At 43.4% G+C, this 27156-nt stretch overlaps 1 protein-coding gene across 2 annotated transcripts in view; it reads right to left on the bottom strand.

Moving 5' to 3' along the window:
* SLC14A2 (solute carrier family 14 member 2) overlaps nucleotides 1-27156 on the bottom strand; it is a 506674-nt gene that overhangs the window by 42129 nt on the left and 437389 nt on the right. For both annotated transcript variants that reach the window (XM_015460105.3, NM_001144102.1), the window contains 4 exons: nucleotides 14112-14292; nucleotides 12959-13148; nucleotides 6703-6831; nucleotides 1840-2032 (listed from right to left, as the gene is read on the bottom strand). In XM_015460105.3, the coding sequence (XP_015315591.1) occupies nucleotides 1840-2032; nucleotides 6703-6831; nucleotides 12959-13148; nucleotides 14112-14292 (693 nt within the window). The remainder of the gene's footprint in view (nucleotides 1-1839; nucleotides 2033-6702; nucleotides 6832-12958; nucleotides 13149-14111; nucleotides 14293-27156) is intronic.

Here is a 27156-nt window from a genome sequence, read left to right as displayed (position 1 = left end):
TCAGACCAGCTTCACCCGCAGGGCTCAGGGACAGCAGATTGTGCCCTGAGGCAGTGTGTCCAGTCAGCAGATGGCTGATCCTTCAGTTCGTTTTGTTCCTGCTCTGACCCCAGTAGTTTTCCATTTGAGAAAGCGGGCTTTCACTTAAACATAGGGCTCTGTCTTTTCCATTGCCTTGGATTTAGGCCCTAACCCTGCCTCTGATCCCATTCCAGCCCCAGCCCCAGCCCCAGATAAAACTTCTAACAAGACAAAAACTTTAAAAAAAAGTTTGGCATTGTTGGCAGCGGCGTCTGCCATGAGGGTCGGGGGAGGCCTTCCTTTCCCGACAGTTTCAGGCTCAGGGTGTGGCCGAGCCTGCAGGGCTTGCGCTGTGCGTGCCACCGCCTGGCACCAGGGTCACACCTAGCCCCACACTAAGCACATCGAGATGCAGGGCCAGGCTGGGTGGGGAGGGCTCAGATATCAGATTTTGTGAACAATATTTGAAGCACCAGCTACAGCTTGATCTTGGGCAACTAACCCTCCCTGTGCCTTAGTTTTCCCATCTGCAGAAGAGGATGTTAGCATTGGGTTATGGTGAGGTTTAAATGGTAGTTAGCATTGGGTTATGGTGAGGTTTAAATGAGTTAGTAAGCTAAGGGCTTCGAACGGTATCTGGTACATAATAAATTTGCTTCAGGGTAAGCTGTTAGCTATCCCTATATTCATTAACAGGGCTTCCCTGGTGGCTCAGATGGTAAAGAATCTGCCTGCCATGCGGGAGACCTGGGTTTGATCCCTGGGTTGGGAAGATCCCCCAGGAGGAGGCATGGCAACCCACACCAGTATTCTTACCTGGAGAATCCCCATGTACAGTGGAGCCTGGTGGGCTACAGTCCATGGGGCTGTCCATTAATACACATTAACAAGGTCAAAATTTTACAGTTCTATATATTTAATCTTGTGTGAGATTTTTATTATATCCCTTCATCTCTGATTTCTAGAGATCAGTAGAAGAAATGCCTTTGTCTATTTGTGGATATCAGGACATAAGGCAAGGTTTCTCAGCTTCGACATTACTGACGTTCTGGGCTGGCTAGTTCTTTGCTGTGGGGAGAGGGCCGTGCATTGTAGGAGGTCCGGTACCAGTGGTACATTCCGCCTAGTTTTGACTTTTAAAACATTTCTGTAGACATTCACCATCCCTAAGAGGGGAAAAAAGTCACTCCTGCTTGAGAGCCACTGATATGGAAAATACACAAAAATTTACCCCCATCTTCTATTGATAATATCTTTTTTTTTGGCAGGGGTGGGGGACATGCCTCGTGGCTTGTGGGATCTTAGTTCACTAACCAGGGATCGAACCTGGGCTCTTGGCAGTGAAAGCTTGGAGTCTTAATTACGGAACATCCAGGAAATTCTCCTATTGCTAATATCTTTAAATTCCTAATTTTAAATATTATTTCGGTGCCTTGACCCTTCACCCACCTATTCATCTTATTTAATATTTTCCCCTCAAAGCCACCATTCTGTATTGCCAGCCTAACCCTTATCTGTACCCTTGTTTATCATCTGTTTCCCTGGGCAGATTGTAGGTGTTCTGAAGCCAGGGATGTTGTCCTATTTTCTGTGTATGCCCAGGGCCTGATGACAAGCCTGGCACATGTAAGGTCTCCAGTAGGGGGTTATGGAAAGAAGCTATGGAAGTGGCAGTGACCCTTTCCCGTGCTCCTCTCTGCTAAGATGCATCATTCACTGGAGGTGCAGAGAAACTGAGAGCCTGAGTAATCCACGAAGTGGTGACTGAGACGGCTGCAGTGGAAACAGGCCCCCACACACCTGCCGTTGGCAACTCACCAAGGGCATCTCAATCTCCGACCAGGTGATGTTGGGCACTGATGACACAGGCTCCACCAGCGTCGTGGGGAAGAAGAGGTTGTAGTGGCCGGTGGCTGCCAGGTACAGGGTCACGGCGAGGTTGAAGGGCAACGTGAAGACAGGGAGGTCCCACTTGCTGAAGATGGAACTCAAAGCACTAGAAAAGACGGGGCTGGAGATGAACGAGAGAAAAGATTTAATTGCTGTGATCAGTCTTCAGTCTACACTGTCTAGTCCGCTCTGGTCACTGGGACACTCACTGTTCCCCTTTCCTTGACAGTCATTCCTGTCTCCCTTGAGAACCTAGTGGTCCACTGACCTGGGACTGGATATAAGCCAGTGTTCAATATAAGTCTACATCTTTGGGAAACAAAATTTAAAAGTCTTATAACTTGTTTTCAGTAGGGAACTTTATAAAATAATTTATATATTTCTTTGTTTCTTAAACCAAGAAAACAAAATCTAATCCTTACAAAATGGCATGTGTTGCCTTTGGATCATTACAAGGTACATCATGATGTATCCTGGGCTGTGATGACATTTAGAATATATGCTTTAAATAACCTTCTAGGGGGAGGCTGCTATGGACATAGGAAACTCGCAGGCTTGAATTCAGCTGAAGTGCTTGGAACTATTCTGGGAATCAGCACGTGAAAATGAAACCTTCAGTTGATTGTGTTTTCTGTTTTCTTTTCATCTTCCTTGTAGAGAGCACGGATATTGGAGAAAGAGGGAGTGAGGTGCAAATCCGAACTCCTACACTTAAAGGCTGAGTGAGCAGCACTAGGAAATTTACCTTGCCTCATCTCAGTTTCTTCTGAAAGGACCATCACCTGGCATCCAATGCCCTATGCCTCCCACAGCTGCACAGGTGCACAGCTGCAGGCCAAACTTGAACTCATGTGATACGGTTGATTGGTTAACTTTTAATTAAGGATGCTCAGTCTCAAACAGGCATTTAAGCCTGCCCTAATCCCTACTATAGATCCCTAGCAAATTAACTTTCCAATTTTCTGAGACAACTATTTCACATTTTCTCCTTTCTCCTCAAATCTTTGCTTTCTGTCTCCCTTTAGTTTCACTAACCACCTTGCTTTACTTCATTAAGAAAAACAGAAATGACATGATGAGAAATGCCTCATCTTCCTGACCATAAGATTCATATTCTAACTGCCTCTCTGCCTTTTCATACAATGGATTGTTCCTGCTGTCTTATCAGGCTAATTCTTTTTCTTGTACTTGGGATCCAGCCTGTCTCAAAGTCTTGGTTCCTGCAATTCTGTCCTTTCTTTTTTGCAGCTTCAACCTCTCCTTTTTCTCCAGGTCACTCTCATAAATACATAATGTGCTCTAGTGCGTGTGTGCTCAGTCGCTCAGTCGTGTCCAACTCTTTGCGACCCCATGGACTGTAGCCCGCCCCAGGGTCCTCTGTCCATGGGATTTTCCAGGCAAGAATACTGGCATGGGTTGCCACTTCCTACTCCAGGGGATCTTCCTTCCCCAGGGATCCAACCCAGGTTTCCTGTGCTCCTGCATTGCAGCTGAATTTTTTTTACCACTGAGCCACCTGGGAAGGCCAAAGTGCTCTAGCACCTTCTAACATAAAGACCTTCCCCCTTTAACCTGATTTCTACTCCAGCTATTGCCCCATTTCTCTGCCTCCTGCACAGCAATACTCAAGACTAGTCTGTCTCTGCTGTCCCTAATCTTTCTCTTTCCCTTCTTTACTGAACCCACTCCTATCAGGTATATGTTCTACCCACACCATGGAAATGGCTCTTGTCCAGCTCACAGATGCCATCTCTCTTGCTGAATCCATGGTCAATCTCTGCCCCTTTCATTTGACAGTTGGATCCTGAACCCTTCCATCAGGGATTGAGAGCCTTCTGTCAGGGCGACCACGACACTGCACTCAGTTGCTTCTGCAGGCGCTCCTCAAGTCCCCTTTGGCGGTTCTTCCCCTCTTCTGCCAGACATCTAAATGTTGGAGGATCCTACAGCTCTGTCTTGGGTCTTCTGTGTTTGAACCCTCTCTTTCTGCGTGACTGTCTTTAGTCTCCAGGATGAAGTATCTTCTATATGCTACTATTTTCTAATCTTGACCAGATCACTAAGTTCCAGATTTGCACATCCAATGTCTTTCTCAGCATCTCTACTCAGAAGACTGAAGTTTAATGTGTCCAAACAGAACTTTTGATTTGTGTCCTGTCTCCCACCACCAACTTGCTTTTTTTCCACTGCGTTTTCCATCAGCCCAAGTTCTCAGGCAGATTATAGGAGCACACTGAGTCTTCTTTCCTCCCTGCCTCATCACACTCCATAGCCTCCCAGAATATCCTGTTGCCTTCACCGTCCTTAAAATATACCCTAAGCCTAGCCACTTCTCATCGCCTTCATGGACATGGCTCTAGTCAAAACATTTCTGTCCTCTGTGGGTTATTGCAGCAGACTCCTAACTACGCTTCCAGCATCCATGCCTGTTCCAGCTAAAATCCACTCTACACTGCAAGGAGAGAGATTTGTTTAAATTTATCCACATCCTTTCACTCGTCTGCTTAAAGCCCTTTAACTGCTTCTCACCACAGCTGTAGTAAAAATCGAAAGGCTTACTGGAGAGGTAGAAACTATTAGGTACAAAGTAAGCTACAAGGATATATTTGCAACACAGGGAATATAACCAATATCTTATAATATTTATAAATGGAATATAATCTTTAAAAATTGTGAATCACTATATTGCACACCTGTAACTTATATAACATTGTACAGCAACAATATTTCAATTAATAAAAAGGCTCCCTGGAGTCACATGGTGCCTGGGACATGGCCCTCATTACTTCTGCCCTCGCCTCCTGCCACCCCTGCTTCATTCACTGGGCTTCAGCCCCACTGGTCTTGTTTCTTGAACACATCATGCTTTTTTAGTTGGAATTTTTTCACATGCTGCTGGTTCTGCCTGCGACTTCAAATGGCAGGTACACTCTCGTTTAGGTGACTGTTTAAATATCCCCTCTGCAAAGTGGCCTTCCCTGACCATGCAAGTCTGGACCACTCCTTCCCATTTGCCCTGTTTTGCTTTCCTTAAAGCACTTACCACATCTTGAAAGGATCTTTTTAATGAACAATTTATGAATTTATTTCTTTCTTTGCCAAGAAGAATGTAAACTCCCAGAGGATGGAGACCTTCTCTTGCTCACAGCTGTCCCCACCATCTAGAACAGTCCCCGGACAATGAAGGCCCTCAGCAAATTGTAGTTTGCCGGGGAACTCTGGCACTGCTAGTCTCTGCCCTGTGGACTGGCTTCTAGGAGTGAATGAATGGATTAGTGAAGTGCCAGGGTAGAGGGGCTCTTTTTTTTTTTTCATTTTAAATTGGGAAGTGAGGGTAGGGCGAGTGCATTGTAGACACACTGGCACTCAGTGCACCGTGGCTTAGGGGCTTAATCTCTGCAGCTATAAACCAAATGGGTGCAAATGAAGACAGGCCCTCCTCCTTCTGCAGCGTGGCATGTGGGGGGCATTAAGGAAATCACCACAGAAATGACTGTCTTAACATTTTGTCTTGATACATTAAAGAGGAAATCCTAAGAAGAAATGTAAATTGCCCAGAATGCTTAATGTCTTAATTTATTTGCAAACACTACTAAAAAGCGCTGGAACAGCACTTAAACTAAATTAAACTAACGGGTTTTAGTAACTCCTGACTTTGAAACCAGAGAAAGATGTTAAAAATCAGATGGCATGTCGGAGAGTTGTAGAGCTCAGGGACTAGGGGACACAGGCTCCCCTGAGGCTCTCAGTCACTGCGTAGCAGTGGGTGTGGGCGTGGGCGGCAGTGGTGTGTGACCCCCGGCAGTGGGCGTGACCCCCGGCAGTGGGTGTGACCCACGGCAGTGGGTGTGATGCTACAGACACCGCAGGTTCAAGTGAACTGGGTATCATGTGTGTAAAAGGCCTATTTGTTCCCAACACCCTTCATCTTGACTTTTTTATTTTGAAAAATGAGGCGATCGCATAGCAAGACCTCAACTGATGCTTCTTGTTCAAAGATTCTATGCTTTAAACAGAGACATTTTGTCCCAAGCAAGCTCTCTGATTCTGTTAGAAGTGAAATTTCAGCTTTTGGGTCTCGGTTAGGCCGCTGGATAGATGATTCCCGTGTAGCCTGGAGTTGAATAGTGCGGACTCTGGGTTTATCACCTGGGGTAGGTTACGCAGCCTCTGCATGCCTCCCCTTCCCTTCTGTAAACTGGGGACAGTAATAGCCCTCCCTTGCGTAGCACTTAGAAAATACTTGGTAAGTGTTAGCCCTCGTTAGTAAGCCTATCATAAAGAGGAGTTAATCAGGACAGTAAAACCTATGTGGTGGACTTCCCTGGTGGTCCAGTGGTTAAGAATTCACCTGCCAAGGCGGGGGACACGGGTTCAGTCCCGGGTCTGGGAAGATTCCACGTGCTGTGGGACAACTGAGCCTGTGCTACAGCTGCTGAGGCCCACACACTCTGGAGCCTACTTTACGACAGGAAAAGCCACCACAATGGAAGCCCACATATGGCAATAGGCAGAGTGGCCCCCACTCACCATCCCTGTAGAACCCATGTGTAACAAAGACCCAGCACGGCCGTAAATAATAAAGAAATAGCCAATATTAAAAAAAGTGGCATTTGACCTTTGAAAGGTCCCTATTATTCCCAACTCAAAATGACCCCCTCGTGTTACAACTGAACTCATGGACTCCTGGGAGACAAGCCAGCCTTTGAAGACACTGGGCCCCCTGCCAGTGTCAGACACAATGCCTTGGGTCCCTGTAGGTGTTTAAGCAGAAGGAAGGAGGTGCCTCACCAGGACATGGCTGTGAGGGTCACAGGAAGCAGAAGCCACCAGTAATAGTCTAACTTCTCAGAGAACACGGCTATCAGCATTCCCACCAGCATCCCGTTGTACCCGTGCAGACCCGAGGCGATGGCGGCCCTGGGGGTGAAAACATAGTTACCGTGTAAATTTGGGGGCACTCACCGGGCCCATTCCTGGTGCTCACAGAAAAAAAATCAGCTCATTTGATGAATATTGGGTAGTCACCCTGCTGCCGGTATCTTTCTAGATCACACACACACACACACACACCATGATTACTCTCATTGATCTGGAATTAAATGATGCACTTTGTGTATAAGATCTCCTTTGCAAGTCAGGGCAAGCTAGGCTCCTTGACGTAGAGGGAAATCTAATAGAAACCTGACACCAGGAAGGTGTATGTGTGTGTGCATGCACACGTGTGTGTGAAAGAGACAGGGCAGGAAGAAGAAGGGAGGCAGGGAGGAGAGCGTGTGTTCTGACTGTGCTGTGTGACACTGTGACTTTCTGACGTTGAGTGCTTTCTCCTGTCTGAGGTTGTCCCCAGAGTTGACGAGGGGTGTTCGCTGTGAGGCCCATGCTCCTCCCCATGCCCGGCATGGCAGGAAGACTAGAGGTGCCATAGAATCCAAGCTTTGCCTCCTTCTGCTTCATCAGAGATGTCTGTGTGCACCCAAACTCTCCCTGATCTGAGTGAACTCTGCCCTTGACCCTTCCCATTGCTCTGCTGGGCAAGGGATGAGACTGGGCAAATAGCATTGCAAAGCCCCCACAGAGAATGAGAGTTGTGTGCTGTGGTCTCCGCTGCCCTCCACTGAAAGCTTCATGGGGCCAATGCTCATCTGATGTGAGTGTCAACAGTGTCTGTACAAGGAGCTGCTGAATGGCTGTGAGTGCGTGTTAAATCCTACCAGGTACTGACTGTTTCACAGGCAGAGGCATCTGGAAGCATCATGTCCTGTAGTGGAGGAAGGGTGCTCTGACCAGAGGAGGCTCCTGCCTGGCGGAGGCCACGGCTTAGGTCTAGAACAGGGGGGCCTCCAGTTGTGGAGTGAGCAGGAGATCAGCTCAGCTAGATTAGGGGAGTGGGAGGCAGGGGAGAGGGTGCGCAAGTGTATCTAGTTTCCAACAAGAGAAGCTGAACATGGGAGACTTGTGTGGGGACACTTGTATGGGATTCGGGCAGCTGGGTCTTTAGTTGCTCCTGGGAGCAGGCGGGGGGCTGAGAAATAACAGGGCAAGAGGAAAGACCACTGGAGTTCAGAATCTCCTCAGGACTAGAATAACTACCTGAGAAACCTATGTTTTTGGGGAAAAAAAATCATTATCTTTAAGGGTGTTTGCATTTTCTCCATATTTTCTCATTTCTGTTCCATGTTAGAATTTAGTCCTCTTTTAGTTTTAATAACAGCTGATTTGGGAAAACTGAGCAGAGACCATTGACCCATATTGGCAGGAGGGTGTATAGGGCGTATAGGGTGAGCAGGAATCAAATAAAGGAGCTCAGGGGAGATAAAATTAGGGGTCATCTAAGGGCTGCCTCCACAGTTGCCCTTCCCCATGGCAAGTCCTCTCCCTGGACCCTTCTGTACCAAAACTTTGGTGGCTTCTGGTTTGATCGTCAAAAGGAAACCCATCAGCTTACATCCCTACCCTGACCATCAACAATATAAAATGAGGTTCAATCTCAATGCCCCCAAAGACCTTCATTAGAACCACGTTCCTCCAGGACACTGCGGCATCATTGTTGCTGAACTTGAGGCTGCAGTGGTAAAGTGCCTTCTTGGACTAGTGGGGGTGGGATAGGAGAAGTAAGGATCGGGGAGTCAGCGTAGGGGGAAGAGGGGTGGACAGGGAGAAGGGGTGTAGCGGGGAGTGGGGATAGGCCAGTAGGCATTGTGGAGGGGAGTGGTGGCGGTCATGACTAGGGTATGCAGCTACATCAGTGGGGACCGTGGTGAAGCTGGGGCTTCTCAGAATGATGTGTGTATGGAGGGTGCTTAGAGCTTTGAGCCTATGATGTAGAACATGTCACTGACCTTCCATCAATGAAGGGGGAGTCTTTGCTAGACACTGTGGTAGAATATGGAACATCGGAGATGGAATTCTTGTTCTCAACAGAGCCAGTGAGAGCAGACTCAGAAAGCAGAGTACCATCCCATATGGTATGGGGGTATATTCTGTGATTGTTCAAAGAGAAAGGAGGGTTCAGAGAGCACTGGGAGAGTCAGGAGTGGCTCCCTGGAGGAGGAGGGATTTGCAGGAGGTAGAATTAGATTTTACAGTGGAGGTGATGAAATAGATTTTAGGGATTAGATTTGGTAGACGGAGTGCCTGAAGAACTATGAACAGAGGTTTGTAACATCATTCAGGAAGCAGTGACCAAAACAATCCTAAAGAAAAAGAAATGCAAGAAGGCAAAGTGGTTGTCTGAGGAGGCTTTGCAAATAGCTGAAAAAAGAAGAGAAGCAAAAGACAAGGGAGATAGGGAAAGATATGCCAAACTGAATGCAGAGTTCCAGAGAACAGCAAGGAGAGATAAGAAGGGCTTCTTAAATGAACAATGCAAAGAAATAGAGGAAAACAACAGAATGGGAAAGACTGGAGGTTTCTTCAAGAGAACCGGAGATATCAGGGAAATATTTCGTATAAGGAAGGGCACCGCAAAGGATGACCTAACAGAAGTAGAAGAGATTGACAACAGGTGGCAAGAATACGCAGCAGAACTACAGAAGGAAGGTCTTAATGATCTGGATAACCATGACGGTGTGGTCACTCACCTAGAGCCAAACATTCTGGAGTGTGAAGTCAAGTGGGCCTTAGGAAGAACTAAGAACAAAGCTACTGGAAGTGATGGAATTCTAGCTGAGCTGTTTGAAATACTAAAAGACGATGCTATTAAAGTGCTGCACTAAATATGCCAGCAAATTTGGAAAACTCAGCTGAGGCCACGGGACTGGAAGAGGTCAGTTTTCATTCCAAACCTGAAGGGCAACACCAAAGAATGTTCACACTGCTGTGCTGTTGTGCTCACTTCACATGCTATGTGGTTATGCTCAAAATCCTCTAAGCTAGGCTCCAGCAGTATGTTGACTGAGAACTTCCAGATGTACAAGTTGGATTTAGAAAAGGCAGAGGAATCAGGGATCAAATTGCCAACATTCGGTGGATCATGAAGAAAGCAAGGGAGTGCCAGAAAAACATCTACTTCTGCTTCACTGATTATGCTAAAGACTTTGACTATGGATCACAACAAAATATGAAGAATTCTTAAAGAGATGGGAGTACTAGACCACCTTACTTGTCTCCTGAGAAACCTGTATGAGGGTCAAGAAGAAACAGAACTGGATATGGAAAACTGACTGGTTCAAAATTGCAAAAGGAGAATGACAAGCATGTATATTGTCACCTTGCTTATTTAACTTATATGCAGAGTACATCATGTGAAATGCTGGGCTGGATGAATCACAAGCTGGAATTAAGATTGCTGGTAGAAATATCAACAACCTCAGATATGCAGATGATACCACTCGAATGGCAGAAAGTGAACAGGAACTAAAGAGCCTCTTGATGAGGGTGAAAGAGGAGAGTGAAAAGGCTGGCTTAAAATTCAGCATTCAAAAAACTAAGATCATGGCATCTGGTTCCATCACTTTGTAGCAAATAAAAGGGGAAAAAGTAGAAGCAGTGTAAGATTTTATTTTCTTGGGCTCCAAAATCACTGTGGACTGCCCTTTCCAATCACTTTCATGACTGCAGCCATGAAATGAAAAGAAGCTTGCTTGCTACAAGGAAAGATATGACAAACCTAGGCAGCATATTAAAGAACAGAGAAATCAGCTTGCAACAAAGATCCATACAGTCAAAACTGCGGTTTTTCCAGTAGTCATGTACAGATGTGAGATGTACATGTACATCATGTATAGATGTAAAGAAGACAAAGCACCAAAGACCCTTCGGCTGCAAAGAGATCAAACCATTCAGTCCTAAAGGAAATTAACCCTGAATATTCATTGGAAGGACTGGTGTTGAATCTGAAGATCCAATGCTCTGGCCATCTGATTCGAAGTGCTTACTCACTGGCAAAGACCTTGATGCTGGGAAAGACTGAAGGCAAAAGGAGAAGGGGGCGACAGAGGATGATACGGTTAGACAGCATCACCAACTCAGTGGACATGAATTTGAGCAAACTCTGGGAGACAGTGAAGGACAGAGGCCCCTGGTGTGCTGCAGTCCGTGGGGTCACAGAGAGTCAGAAGTGACTTTAGTGACTGAACGACAACAACGGGATTAGATAGGCAGGAGCAAAAGCTCTCAGCTGGGAACAGTGTGATGTTGTGTGGTAGGTTGGGTGAGGCCTGTCAGAGAAGGCTTTGGAATCTGGCTGAGGGATTGGGTTTTTACCTAATGCACTCTTGTCTTAGATTCTTAATCCAGACATTTGGGAAGATTAGGCAGACAAGGTGTGTGTTTCCCTTGTAAAATTGGGAGCAAAAAAATCATTCAAAGAGTTGCTCTTTGAATGACTTGGCAAGTTTTCCAGTGGATTATGGTCAGCAGGGAAGAAGGAGAATCAAACTGTCAGATCAGGAAGGAACCTGGGCTTCTTGAAGATGACCTGTAGATTGGCTAGATGGAATTCACCTCAGGGGATTTTTGGCAAACAACGATGGAGCAGAAAGGACAAGAGCTGATCCTGTCTGAGGCCGGTTATGTGTCAGCTGCTGTGAGGCTTTAGGTAAATGGCAGCAAGGAATAAGGAGCCCAGTGCTAGAAGCCAAGACACAGATCTTGGCTGGAGTGCATTTCTCCTGTCACTCGCCAGAACTACACCCCAAAGAATTCAGCCTCTCATCCATCTGACCTGGAATGGCCTCCCAGCTAGAGCTGGCGTGTGTCTTGGTGGAGCTGGAATGTCGGGTGGCTGGAGGAGTGTGGCACTGGTTACAACACAAGCAGCTTGGATCATTCCCCAGGCTCTGGGGTCACCAGGGGCCTCTGGCTCTGCTGTCCATTCTGTCCACGTGCCAGCGGGAGCAGCCACGTGTCTAAATCTGAGCCCTGCCACCCATTCGCCATGGCACCATCCGTGAGCAACTCCCAGCCTCCTTTCTCACACTTGCAAAATGTGAACGCTTTTACCTTCACTGTTTGCTTTGTGAAGTGGCAGGAAGAGCCACAGGTAACAAGGCAAGAAGGTGTTTTTCAATCTTTTTGACAGTACTCCACAGTAAGGAAGGAATGTATTTCATAGTATGACCCAGTTTCTCTCTCTCTCTCTCTCTCTCTCTCTCACACACACACACACACACACACACAACACGATTGAAACAAAAATTTCACAAAATAATACTTTACCTTTACTACATATGGATCACTCTAATCTGTTTTATTTTATCCTGTTATTTTAATTAAAAAAATTTTTTTAATGCTGCTGACCATTTATGATATGTGAATGTATTTGTGACCCCAAATTAAAAAAAAAAAAATTGAGGACATGGGCATTCCTAAACCTCTCTGGTCATCAGAAGCACCCAGAAGAATCTTATTTAAAACACCACCCCCATATCCAGATCTGCTGAAAGGGAACATCTCTGGGAAGGATGGAGAATGGGGTGGGGAGTGAGAAACTACAGTTCTTAGCAAGCACTCTAGGTGATTCTGGCCATCAGGAAAGTTTGGGAACCATAACTTATGGCAAAGGGCAGTTCAGTAAAATGCTACTTATCGTTACCAGGACTTGTGGCCCCTGGTGCAGAGCTGGCCGCTCCCCTGGCCTGCCACTGTGCTTCCCGGCTTCTGTTGGTTCCCTTCTCCAAACCACCCTGGCACTACCCTCTTGCCCGCTGGCCTTCCACTCTCCCACAGGCTGCCCTCTCTAACCTTCCCAACACGTAGAGATGTCTGCCTGCTCTGAACTCTCCAGTATGTGTACTGCCTAGTATTATTCAGAGACATTTCTTGTCTGTTAGATGTATCTTCCTAACTGCATTGTAGGCTCCATGAAGGAAGAACAGCTGTGCCTGCCTTTGAGGGAATGTTTCCAGAAGGCTCTACAGTCAGATGGAGCCTGGAGCTGTCACTTGCTGTGAGCACACTGTGTGAAGAACTCCAGTGACATGTTCAAAGGTGATTCTCAGGAAACTGGTTGGCTGGTACTGGATACAGTTGGCTGGTCACTCAAGTAATTGCTTCTCCACCTTTCTACTCCGAGAAACCAAGGCCCCCATAGAGAGGAACTCACCTGTCCTGGCTCAAGATGAGGGCAGTTAAAGTTGACACCACGGTCCCCAGACCTCCCGTAATTGTCCACCAGGGGTTCTGGATCAGGAGCCCTATGAAGATGATGAACCCGCTGAGAGGGTTGTTGGCAAACATCACCTGAGCGGCCCCCCTCAGAACCCAGTCTGTGAACTGGAAGGCCAGGGGTTTATCTGAAAGAGACAGGCAGAGTCATCAGCAGGGTTGAGCCCGTGCTTCCCTGTCGGACCGCTGGTTGGCGTGGCAACCAAAGCAGACAGGGAGCGCTAGTGGGGACATTGCCTCTCATTCCTCCGGTGCCCAGCCTGAGCCTCTGAGTGGCCTGGCAGTCAGTCCACAGTGGGGGTCAGTTTTGTTGTACAGACTGAGCGCCATGCTGAGACCAATTTAATGCTGTTCCAGCCATCAGCTTGGTTGGCAAGGAAGCCCCAGGAACATTCCAAGGGAGATTTATTGGTCCAAAGGAAGAGGTGGGGAGGGAAGGAAACTCTTTTTGTGTAGAACTCTATGGCTCAGTTGAGGGCTGGTATCTGAGCAGGAAAGAAACTGGTCTGGAGGGAAAAAAATCTGGGAAAGAAACGACTAGCCCAGCTGTGAAATTAGCATTGAGTTATGCATTGACACTGAAGATTGACATATGTTCTGTCTCATTCTCTGGTTTGGTTTCCAGGACAACCTGTACAAGTGGGCGGCAGGTGAGGGAGAGGGGGGTGGGGGGTATTTGTTGCAACATTAGTTAAGGGAAACTGGGAGATGAATGATGTTGAAAGGAAAGAACCTGGAACACTGGGGAGGGTGAGGCCAGTATTTTCTTGGCACGTAAAAAATGACTGTGGAATAAGTGAAAGAATGACCATTTAGTTTGTTAGAAAATGGCTTACATGTTGCTACTATGGTTGCCCTATATCTATTCCAGGTAGGAGTGAAGCACTGGCAAAGAGCTAAAATCAGTGAAATGCACTGAATTCTGGAATCATGGAAATTCAGATGGGAGGATACATTATGCTCACCGGAGCCAGCTTGGGGCCGGAACACCTGCCATGGGTAAGTGAGGGAGCAGCTTCCCCAGGCCAAGCCAGGCGGGCTGCCGGCTCCTTGGCCTGGCCCGGCTGCTTCGTCCCTGGACATCTACCTACCTTTCAGCCAGCTCCTGTACTCCTTCATCTCGCCTGTGAGGTAGCCCACTGCTTGGAAGAGACTGATGCCCCCTTGGCCTGCAGAGTCCTGAGGGGCTGCCCCAGTTTCTCTTCTTGTATCCTTTTCATTGGGTTTTTCAATCTTCACAATGTGGCTTTCTTCATTGGATGACCGGAGATCCTTTCAGGAAGAACCATGATAAAACATTAAATAACAGAGCTTTTTGAGAGCAGGGGCATTTGGGGCTAGGGAAGATTGTCAGATTTTTGTTGTTGTTGTTGGAGATGGGGGATTATGAGATAAATGTCCATTGTGCCATGCTGTCTAGAGTGCTTCATGCAGGCCTGCTCCTCCCAGGACCACTACACATTCCTCATAGCAGGGTTCTTAACCTTGTGTGTCCAAGGATCCCTTTTGGTAGTTTGGCAAGCCTGTGGACTTCTTTCTAGAATGTTTGTAAATGCATAAAATGAGATTGCAATGAAAACCAATTATATTGAAAGGCGGTTATCACAATATTTTAAAAACCCGATGTGCATATGGGGCAGTAGATCCAATACCAATACTGATTATAATTCCAAGGTAGAGATGAGTGACTATGTGGAATGTCAACTCGGGACAACTATATAGGGCCATTCTAGCTCCAGAGCTCACGTAGGCTCACCCGTCACCTTTACTGTGACTACATCACAGCCCAACTTCCACCCAGTCTCACTTCTCTGCAGGTATTGACCCAGGGACAGACCCCAGAAAACATCTTAGATCCACATCTCCATCTTGGGGTCTGGGAGAAGCTGTGGCAATGACAAAATTCCCAGGTACTACTTCCCAGTACTGTGGCAATGACAAAAATCCCAGGTACTACTAAAGTGGCTGTTGTTTATTGCTTATTTATCATTGAAGTAAATTCTAAAGTTCATTGGAGGTTAGTGAAAATAAATTCTTTTCTCCATCTAAGTTCCATCCATTTATGAACCCTTGGGTCAGGACTCCTTGCTCTACAACTATGTCTTCCAATACAGTAGCCAGTAGAACATGTGGCTCTTGGCACTTAAAATGTGGCTAATCTGAACTGAGATGTGCTTAAGTAGGTTTTGAAGCCTTAGTATGGAAAAAGAATGTATGAAAGACCTCAATGATGCCTTCTATTGATTATATATTAAAATAATAATGTATTCATACATATTAAGTTAAATAAAACATATTACTCAAATAATTTCACCTGTATGAGCTGTTTGCATATTTTAGAGACTAATATATTCTAGAGCACATCTCAATTTAGATTAGCCACAGTTCAACATCACAAAAACAAACAATCCAATGAAAAAATGGGCAGAAGATCTAAACAGACATTTTTCCGCAGAAGGCATTCAGATGGCTAAAAGGCACATACAAGATGCTCAGCATCACTAATTATCAGAGAAATGCAAATCAAGACCACAGTGAGGTATCACCTCACACTAGTCAGAATGTCCATCATCAGAAAGTCTATGAACAATAAATGCTGGAGAAGGTGCAAAGAAAAAGGAACCCTCCCACACTCTTGGTGGGCATGTAAATTGGTACAGTCACGACGTAGAAAAACTAAAGACAGGGCTACCATATGACCCAGCATTCCGACTCCTAGGCACGCACAGGGGAAAACACAGTTTGAAAAGATACACGCCTCCCAGTGTTCACTGCAGCACTATTTGCAATAGCCAGACTATGGGAACAAAGTAAGAGTCCATCAGTTGCACAAATGGATTGATAAAGAAAATGTGGTATATTTATACAATGGACTCTTCCTCAGCCATAAAAAGAATGAAATCATGCCATTTTCAGCAACATCTGGACCCAGAGATTATCATCCTAAATGAAGTAAGCCAGTCAGAGAAAGACAAATATCATATGATATCCCTTATATGTGGAATCTAAGAAAACGGTACAAAGAAACTTACATGCAAAATAGAAACAGGCACACAGACCTAGAAAACAAGCATGGTTACCAAGGGGAAACAGGAGGAGGGATTATCAGTTTGGGATTAACATATACACACTGCTAAGTCACTTCAGTCATGTCCGACTCTGTGCGACCCCATAGACGGCAGCCCACCAGGCTCTGCCTTCCCTGGGATTCTCCAGGCAAGAACGCTGGAGTGGGTTGCCATTTCCTTCTCCAATGCATGAAAGTGAAAAGTGAAAGTGAAGTCGCTCAGTCGCGACCTTATGGGCTGCAGCCCACTAGGCTCCTCTGTCCATGGGATTTTCCAGGCAAGAGTACTGGAGTGGGGTGCCATTGCCTTCTCCGTATATACACACTACCATATATAAAATAGATAAGCAACAAGGACCCATTATATAGCACAGGGAACCATACTCAATATTTTACAAAATATTGCAATAACTTATCAGGGAAAAGAATCGGAAAAAGAACACACACACACACACACACACATGTAACTGAATCACTTTGCTGTACACCTGAAACTAACACATTGTAAACCAGCTATACGTCTATAAAAAATAAAATAATTTTATCTATTTCTTTTCTTTTTACTTTTAAAATATAGTAATATAAATTTAAACTTATATGTGTGGCTCACATTATGTTTCTATTGTACTTTAATGTTCTGCAGATTTCTCTAACCTCGTCCCTGCATCAAAACTTAAATATCTTGAGGATGCCAGTAGAAATGGTGAACTGAGGCCCCCTCAAATTCTCCCCTCCATTAAGGCAATGAGAACACTGGTAAAAAATGTGCCTGAGGTGGTGGATAACAATTGAGAAAAACAAGAAGCTAATCAAAAACTTAAAAGGAAAAACTAGGATGTCCAAAGGGGGCTTTAAAAGGCTTGGGCATATGCCTTGCTATGCTCTGGAATTCTGCATTCAGTTGGGTCTATCTTTCCCTATTTCCCTTGCCTTGCACTTCTCTTCATTGGAGGAGGAAATGGCAACCCACTCCAGTGTTCTTGCCTGGAGAATCCCAGGGGCAGGGGAGCCTGGTGGGCTGCCGTCTATGGGGTCGCACAGAGTGGGACACGACTGAAGCGACTTAGCAGCAGCAGCACTTCTCTTTCCTCAGCCTCCTCGGTTAATCACTTTGTCTTCCTGCATTCCTTTTTCTTTGGATGGTTTTGGTCATTGCTTCCTGTACAATGTTACGAACCTCTGTCCATAGTTCTTCAGGCACTCTGTCTACCAAATCTAATTCCTCTAATCTATTTGTCACCTCCACTGATTTAAGTCATATCTGAATGGCCTAGTGGTTTTTCCTACTTTCTTCAATATGTCTGACTTTTTCAACAAAAGCTCATGTTCTGAGCTACAGTCAGCTCCATTGTTGATGGGCATACAATATATAAAGATGTCATTTGTATGACAATAACAGCACAAAGGTGGTAGGGATAAAGTTACATAGTAACATAGCTTTGTATAATATTGTAATGAAGTTGAATTTAATCCAAACTATATTTTTATATATTAAGACATTTAATTGTAATATCCAGGACAACTACTCAGAGAAAAAACTAAAACATATACATAACAAGGACAGAAGAATTAAAAGGATACACTAGAAAATACCTGTTTAAGATAAAAGATGGCGATAGTGAAATTATACATAAACAGAAAAGGTATATCATATATAGAAAGTAAATAGCAAAATGGCAGGCATAAATCCTAACTTACCAGTAACTACATTAAATGTAAATGGATTACACACTTCAAAGACAGAAATTTGCAGAACAAAATTTAAAAAGTTACACAACTATATCTTCTCTAAAATAAACATACTTTATATTCAAAAATATAAATTGATTGTAAGGATGGAAAAAGATATATTGTGTAAACAGTTACTAAAAAAAACCAAAACAAAACAAAAGCTGGAGTGACTATACTAACATCAGCAAAATAGACCTTTTGCTAAGACAAAAATTGTTACTAGAGAGTAAGAAAGAAAAATTTAATAATAAAATGATCAATCTACCAAGAAAATATAATAATTATAAACACTACATGCTTAACAACAAAGCCCCCAAATTTATGAAGCAGTAGTTTTTAGAACTGACGTGAGGAAAAATTGATTCAATAATAATAATTGAAGCCTTCCATACTGCATTTGAAAAAAATGATAGACTATCTAGATAGAAGATCAAGGAAATAGAAGACTTGAACAATTCTAATAAACTAGACCAAATAGACATCGGTAGAACACTTCACCCAACAGCAGCAGAATATACCATTTCTAGTGCACATGGAACCTTCTCCAACATAGATGATGCTGTGTGCATGTGTGGTGGGTTGTGACTGACTCTTTGCGACCCAGAGACTGTAGCCCACCAGGCTCCTCGGTTCATGGGATTTCCCAGGCAAGAATGGTTGCCATTTCGTTCTCCAGGGAATGCAGGGATCGAACCCGCATCCCTTGCATTGGCAGGCGGGTTCTTTACCACAGTGCCACTAGGAGGGTCTGATGCTGAAGCTCCAATACTTTGGCCACCTGATGAGAAGAGCTGACTTACTGAAAAAGATACTGATGCTGGGAAAGATTAAAGGCAGGAGGAGAAGGGGATGACAGAGGATGAGATGGTTAGATGGCATCACTGACTCAATGGACATGAGTTTGAGCAAGCTCCAGGTATTGGTGAAGGACAGGGAAGCCTGGTGTGCTGCAGTCCATTGGTTCACAAAGAGTCGGACATGACTGAGCGACTGAACAACAACACTTGGGAAGCTCATAGACCATGCTGGGCCATCAAATAAGTAAAACATTTTTATGATTAAAAACATTAGTAAAGGGATTGAAATCATACACAATATGTTTTCTGGCCACAGATCAGATCAGATCAGTTGCTCAGTCGTGTCCGACTCTTTGTGACCCCATGAATCGCAGCACACCAGGCCTCCCTGTCCATCACCAACTCCCGGAGTTCACTCAGACTCACGTCCATTGAGTCGGTGATGCCATCCAGCCATCTCATCCTCTGTCCTCCCCTTCTCCTCCTGCCCCCAATCCCTCGAAGCATCAGAGTCTTTTCCAATGAGTCAACTCTTCCCATGAGGTGGCCAAAGTACTGGAGTTTCAGCTTTAGCATCATTCCTTCCAAAGAAATCCCAGGGCTGATGTCCTTCAGAATGGACTGGTTGGATCTCCTTGCAGTCCAAGGGATTCTCAAGAGTCTTCTCCAACACCACAGTTCAAAAGCATCAATTCTTTGGCGCTCAGCCTTCTTCACAGTCAACTCTCACATCCATACATGACCACAGGAAAAACCATAGCCTTGACTAGACGAACCTTTGTTGGCAAAGTAATGTCTCTGCTTTTGAATATGCTATCTAGGTTGGTCATAACTTTCCTTCCAAGGAGTAAGCATCTTTTAATTTCATGGCTGCAGTCACCATCTGCAGTGATTTTGGAGCCCAGAAAAATAAAGTCTGACACTGTTTCCACTGTTTCCCCATCTATTTCCCATGAAGTTGTGGGACCGGATGCCATGATCTTCGTTTTCTGAATGTTGAGCTTTAAGCCAACTTTTTCACTCTCCACTTTCACTTTCATCAAGAGGCTTTTGAGTTCTTCTTCACTTTCAGCCATAAGGGTGGTGTCATCTGCATATCTGAGGTTATTGATATTTCTCCTGGCAATCTTGATTCCAGCTTGTGTTTCCTCCAGTCCAGCGTTTCTCATGATGTACTCTGCATAGAAGTTAAATAAACAGGGTGACAATATACAGCCTTGACGAACTCCTTTTCCTATTTGGAACCAGTCTGTTGTTCCATGTCCAGTTCTAACTGTTGCTTCCTGACTTGCATACAGATTTCTCAAGAGGCAGATCAGGTGGCCTGGTATTCCCATCTCTTTCAGAATTTTCCACAGTTTACTGTGATCCACACAGTCAAAGGCTTTGCCATAGTCAAGAAAACAGAAATAGATGTTTTTCTGGAACTCTCTTGCTTTTTCCATGATCCAGCAGATGTTGGCAATTTGATCTCTGGTTCCTCTGCCTTTTCTAAAACCAGCTTGAACATCAGGAAGTTCATGGTTCACATATTGCTGAAGCCTGGCTTGGAGAATTTTGAGCATTACTTTACTAGCGTGTGAGATGAGTGCGATTGTGCAGTAGTTTGAGCATTCTTTGGCATTGCCTTTCTTTGGGATTGGAATGAAAACTGACCTTTTCCAGTCCTGTGGCCACTGCTGAGTTTTCCAAATGTGCTGGCATATGGAGTGCAGCACTTTCACAGCATCATCTTTCAGGATTTGGAATAGCTCAACTGGAATTCCATCACCTCCTCTAGCTTTGTTCGTAGTGATGCTTTCTAAGACCCACTTGACTTCACATTCCAGGATGTCTGGCTCTAGGTCAGTGATCACACCATTGTGATTATCTGGGTCGTGAAGATCTTTTTTGTACAGTTCTTCTGTGTATTCTTGCCATCGCTTCTTAATATCTTCTACTTCTGTTAGGTCCATACCATTTCTGTCCTTTATCGAGCCCATCTTTGCATGAAATGTTCCTTTGGTATCTCTGATTTTCTTGAAGAGATCCCTAGTCTTTCCCATTCTGTTGTTTTCCTCTATTTCTTTGAATTTATCGCTGAAGAAGGCTTTCTTATCTCTCTTGCTATTCTTTGGAACTCTGCATTCAGATGTTTATATCTTTCCTTTTCTCCTTTGCTTTTCGCTTCTCTTCTTTTCACAGCTATTTGTAAGGCCTCCCCAGACAGCCATTTTGCTTTTTTGCATTTCTTTTCCATGGAAATGGTCTTGATCCCTGTCTCCTGTACAATGTCACGAACCTCACTCCATAGTTCATCAGGCACTCTATCTATCAGATCTAGGCCCTTAAATCTATTTCTCACTTCCACTGTATAATCATAAAGGATTTGATTTAGGTCATACCTGAATGGTCTAGTGGTTTTCCCTACTTTCTTCAATTTCAGTCTGAATTTTGCAATAAGGAATTCATGGTCTGAGCCACAGTCAGCTCCTGGTCTTGTTTTTGCTGACTGTATAGAGCTTCTCCATCTTTGGCTGCAAAGAATATAATCAATCTGATTTCGGTGTTGACCATCTGGTGATGTCCATAGTGGAGTGAAATTAGATAGTACTGATGAAGCCATCTGCAGAGCAGCAAGGGGATGCAGAGAACAGACTTGCAGACACAGTGAGAGGAGAGGGTGGGACAAACAGAGAGTAATGTTGAAACATATCTGCTACCATACGTAAAATCAGATAGGCAGTGGGAATTTGCTATATGATGCAGAAAGCTCAAATCTGGTGCTCTGTGCATCCTGTGCTGAAATCTGGTGCATCCTACCTGGAGAGGTAGGATGGGGCAGGAGGTGGGAGGGAAGCGCAAGAGGGAGGGGCCGCACACATACCTATGGCTGATTCATATTGATATGTTGCATAAACCAGTGCAACATTGTAAAGCAATTATCCTCCAATTAAAAATAAACAAATTTAAATTAAAAATAGTAAAAATACAAAAAAGATCCACTGGGAAAGGATTAAAGCTAAAAATGAAAAGAAAAAAGAAAATCAAACGTGGATATTTGTAAAATATGTGAAAATTAAAGAACACACTCCTAAATAATCCATGGATCAAAGAGGAAATCAGAGGAGGAATTAGAAAATATTTTGAGATGAATGAAAACAAAACCACAACACACCAAAACTTACGGGATGAAGCTATATCAGTGCATACAGTGAAATTGATAAACGTAAATGCCTATGTTAAAAGAAGAAATATCTCAACAAACTAACCTTTCACTTTAAGAAAGTAGAAAATAACAGTGAATTAAGCCCAAAGTGAGTGGAAGGAAGTAACAGATTATAATGAAAATAAATGAAATAGAGAATAGAAAAACAATATAAAAATCAATAAAACTAAAAGTCAGTTCCTTGGAGAGGTCAAAGTTGACCTTTTAACTTTTAACTAGTTTGACAAAGAAAAAAAAGAGAAGACTGAAGTTACTAGAATCAGAAATGGAGGAGGAGACATCACTACCAACCTTAAAGAAATAAAAAGGATTACAAAGAAGTGGGTTATAAAGAAATGAATAATGGTATTCTAACAAATTAGATAACCTAGATGAGCTGTATAAATTCTTAGAAAAACAAAAACTACCAAAACTGAGATAGGAAGAAATAGAAAACTTGTATTGATCCCTAAAAAAGTAAAGCAACTGAATCAGCTAAAAACTAAGTCAAACCAAACTAAAATTTCCCACAAAGAAAAACCCATGTCCAGGTAGCTTCATCTGTGAATTGCACCAAATGTGTAAGGAATTAATTCTAATACCTTCCAAAAAGCAGAAGAGAGGGAAACGCCTCTTAAAATAATCTATGAGGCTGGTACTATCCTGATATGAAAGCCAGACAAAGACATGACAAGAAAGAAGATATAGATCAATATGCTTTATGAATATAGATGCAAAAATCCTTAACAAATACTAGCAAAACAAATCCAGTACGATATAAAAAAGATTATGACCAAAGAGAATTCTAAGAATCTGAGACTGTTTCAACCTATAAAAACTATCAATAGATTGTTTAATAAAGAAAAATATTCACATGGTTATTTCAACAGACACAGAAAAACTATTTGAAAAATTCAACAACCTTTCTGATAAAAGCAATCAACTAACTAGGAATACAAAAGAAGTTCCTTGACCTAATAATAAAAAAAAATTCAGAGCTAATATCACACTTAATAGTGAAACTGGATGCTTTCCCTCTAAGGTCAGTAACATGACAAAGATGTGTGTTCTTGTCACTGCTATTCCACATTGTACTAGAAATTTTAACCAGAGTAGTTAGGTAAGAAAAAAAAAAAGACAAAAGGGAACCAAATTGGAAAGAACGAATTTAAACTATCTCTATTTGAAGACATCCTTTTATACAGAAAACCTTAAGAAATCTACAAAAAAACAACAACAAACTGTTAGAGATAATGAATTAGTTCAGCAAGTTTGCAGGATAGATAATCAATATACATACAAAAACAGATTTTATCTCTATACATTGGCAATGAACAATCCAAAAATAAAATTAAGAAGACAATTCTATCTATGTAGCATGAAAAAGAATAAAATATTTTGGATTGAATGTAACAAAAGAGGTGTAAAACTGTGCACTCAAAATTACAAAACATCTCTGAAAGAAATTAAAGACTTAAATAAGAAGAAAGATAGCTTATGCTCACTGACTGGATGACTTAATTTTGTTAAGATACAATATTCTCCAAATTGGTCTATAGATTTGATACAATCCTTATCAAAATGTCAGTTGCCTTTTTATTTATTTATTTATTTTTTTGTGGAGATTGAAGTTTGGATCCTAAAATTTATATTTTAGGATCCTAAAATATAAATATAAATATTTATAAATATAAATATAAATATTTTGGATCCTAAAATATAAATTTTAGGATCCTGAAATTCAAGGATCTCAGATTAGATAAAACAATCTTGAAAAGAAGAACACAGTTGGAAAACTCATATTTCCTGATTTCAAAACTTACTATAAAGCTCCAGCGCTCAAGGTGGTGTGGTATTGTCTTAAGAATAAACATATAAATTGGACCCATAGAAATTAGAGCCCAGAAACAAACCCATATATTTATGGTCAATTGATTGTTGATAGGACTATCAAGAGAATTCAATGGAGGAAGGATAATCTTTTTAACAATAGTGCTGGGACAAGTGGATACTCACTAGTTAAAAGACTGAAATTGTATCCTTACTTAAAATCATATACAGAAAGTAACTTAAAATGAATAAAAGGCTTATATGTAAGTGCCAAAATTATAAAACTGTTCAATTAAAACATTGGTGTACATCTTTTGACCTTGGATAAAAAAATGGTTTCTTGGATATGACACCAAAGTATAAGCAATCAAAGAAAAAAATAGATTAATTGGACTTAATCAGAATTAAAAACCCTGTGCTTCTAGGGACATTATCAAGACAGTGAAAAGACAACCTACAGAGTGGGAGAAATAATTTGTAAATTATATATCTGGAAAGGGTATAATATCCAGAATGTAAAAAGAATGACTACAACTCCACCATAAAAGGACAAGTGACATAATTTAAAAATGAGCAAAGCACTTGAAAAAACATTTTTCCAAAGAAGATATACAAGTGCCCAGTAAGCACATGAAAAGATGTCCCCAGATCATTTGCCATTGGTGGTGGTTTAGTCGCTAAGTCCTATTCTTGGTGACCCCATGGACAGTAGCCCACCAGGCTTCTCTATGGGATTTCCCAGGCAAGAATACTGGAGTGGGTTGCCATTTTCTTCTCTAGGGGATCTTCTTGACCCAGTGATTGAACTCATATCTCCTCCATTGCAAGCAGTCTCCTGCACTGCAGGCAGATTCTTTACCGACTGAGCCACCAGGGAAGCCCCATTTGCCGTTCGGGAAATGCTAATCAAAATCACAGTGAGCTGTCCCTTCACATTTACTTGCTGCTGCTGCTAAGTCACTTCAGTCGTGTCCGACTCTGTGCGACCCCATAGACAGCAGCCCACCAGGCTCCCCCGTCCCTGGGATTCTCCAGGCAAGAACACTGGAGTGGGTTGCCATTTCCTTCTCCAATGCATGAAAGTGAAAAGTGAAAGTGAAGTCACTCAGTCGTATCCGGCTCTTCGCGACCCCATGGACTGCAGCCTACCAGGTTCCTCCATCCATGGGATTTTCCAGGGAAGAGTACTGGAGTGGGTCGCCATTGCCTTCTCCATCACATTTACCTGCTGCTGCTGCTACTAAGTCGCTTCAGTTGTGTCGGACTCTGCGACCCAATGGACGGCAGCCCACCAGGCTCCCCGTCCCTCATATTCTCCAGGCAAGAACACTGGAGTAGGTTGCCATTGCCTTCTCCAATGCATGAAAGTGAAAAGTGAAAGTGAAGTTGCTCAGTCGTATCCGACTCTTCTCGACCCCATGGACTGCAGCCCACCAGGCTCCTCCATCCATGGGATTTTTCCAGACAAGAGTACTGGAGTGGGGTGCCATTGCCTTCTCCCATCACATTTACCTGCTGCTGCTGCTAAGTCACTTCAGTCGTGTCCGACTCTGTGTGACGCCATAGACGGCAGTCCACCAGGCTCCCCCATCCCTGGGATTCTCTAGGCAAGAACACTGGAGTGGGTTGCCATTTCCTTCTCCAATGCATGAAAGTGAAAAGTGAAAGTGAAGTCGCTCAGTCGTGTCCGACCCTCAGTGACCCCATGGACTGCAGCCTTCCAGGCTCCTCCGTCCATGGGATTTTCCAGGCAAGAGTACTGGAGTGGGGTGCCATTGCCTTCTCCATCACCTAAACTCATTTACCTAGACTATAATAAAAAAGACAACACAGTTTGTTGAGGAGGTGGAATGGCACAATGTGTACATGGCTGGTGAGAATAAATACTAATGCAGCCACTTTGGAAAACAATTTATCAGTTTCTTAAAATGTTGAATGTAGACTTACCATGTGACCCAGAAATACCACTTCTAGGTACTCTTGCCTTGAGAACCCCATAAACAGTATGAAAAGGCAAAAAGATATGACACCAGAAGATGAGCCCCTCAAGTTGGAAGGTGTCCAATATGCTACTGGGGAGGAGTGGAGGGCAATTACTAATAACTCCAGAAGAACCAAGTGGTTGGGCCAAAGTAGAAACAATGCTTAGTTGTGGATGTGTTTGGTGGTGACAGTGAAGGCTGGTGCTGTGAAAACCTAGAACGTTAGGTCTATGAATCAAGATACACTGGACATGGTCAAGCAAAAGATGGCAAGAGTGAACATTGACATCTTAGGAATCAGTGAATTAAAGAATGGGAATGGGTGAATGCAGTTCAGATGCCCACTATATCTACTACTGTGGGCAAGAATCCCTTAGAAGAAATGGAGTAGCCTTCATCATAAACAAAAGAGCCCCACATAGGGACAACCTCAGAATGAAAGAATGACCTCAGACCATTTCCAAGGCAAACTATTCAACATCCCAGGAATCCAAGTCTATGCCCCAACCACTGATGCCAAAGAAGCTGAATTTGACTGGTTCTAAGAAGACTTACAATATCTTCTAGAACTAAACCAAAAAAAGGTGTCCTTTTCATCACTAGGGGTTGGAATGCAAAAGTAGGAAGTCAAGAGATACCCAGAAAAACAGGCAAGTTTGGCCTTAGCGTACAAAATGAAGCAGGGCAAAGGCTAACAGAGCTTTGTCAAGAGAACACGCTGGCCATAGCAAATACACTTTTCCAACTATCCAAGAGATGACTTTACACATGGAAATCATCAGATGGTCAATACAAAAATCAGGTTGATTACGTCCTTTGCAGCCAAAGACAGAGAAGCTCTATAGAGTCAGCAAAAACAAGACCTGTGGTTGACTGTGGCTCAGATGATTAGCTCGTTTTTGCAAAATTCAGGCTTAAATTGAAGGAAGTAGGGAAAACCACTAGGCCATTCAGATATGACTTAAATCGGTGGAGATGACAAATGGATTCAAGGGATTAGATTTGGTAGACAGAATGCCTGAAGAACTATGGACAGAGATTCTAAGAGGCAGTGACCAAAACTGTCCAAAGGAAAAAAAAAAATGCAAAAAGGCAAAGTGATTATCCGAGGAGGCTTTACAAATAGCTGAGGAAAGAAGAGAAATGAAAGGCAAGGGAGATAAGGAAAGATATACCCAACTGAATGCAGAATTCCAGAGAGTAGCAAGGAGAGAAAAGGAAGCCTTCTTAAAGGAACAATGCAAAAAAATAGAGGAAAACAATGGAATGGGAAAGACTAGAGATTTCTTCAAGAAAATTGGAGATATCAAGGAAATATTTCATGGAAGGATGGGCATCATAAGAGACAAAAATGGTAAGGACCTATTTGGTAAGGACAGAAGCAGAAGAGACTGAGAACAGGTAGCGAAATACACAGAAGAGCTATACAAAAAAAAGGTCTTAATGACCTGGATAACCATGATGGTGTGCTCACTCACCTAGAGCCAGACAACTTGGAGTATGAAATCAAGTGGGCCTTAAGAAGCATTACTAAGAACAAGG

Source organism: Bos taurus, chromosome 24 (assembly GCF_002263795.3).
Source record: "Bos taurus isolate L1 Dominette 01449 registration number 42190680 breed Hereford chromosome 24, ARS-UCD2.0, whole genome shotgun sequence".
Lineage (NCBI taxonomy): Eukaryota > Metazoa > Chordata > Mammalia > Artiodactyla > Bovidae > Bos > Bos taurus.
This window is presented reverse-complemented; position numbering and strand designations above follow the sequence as displayed.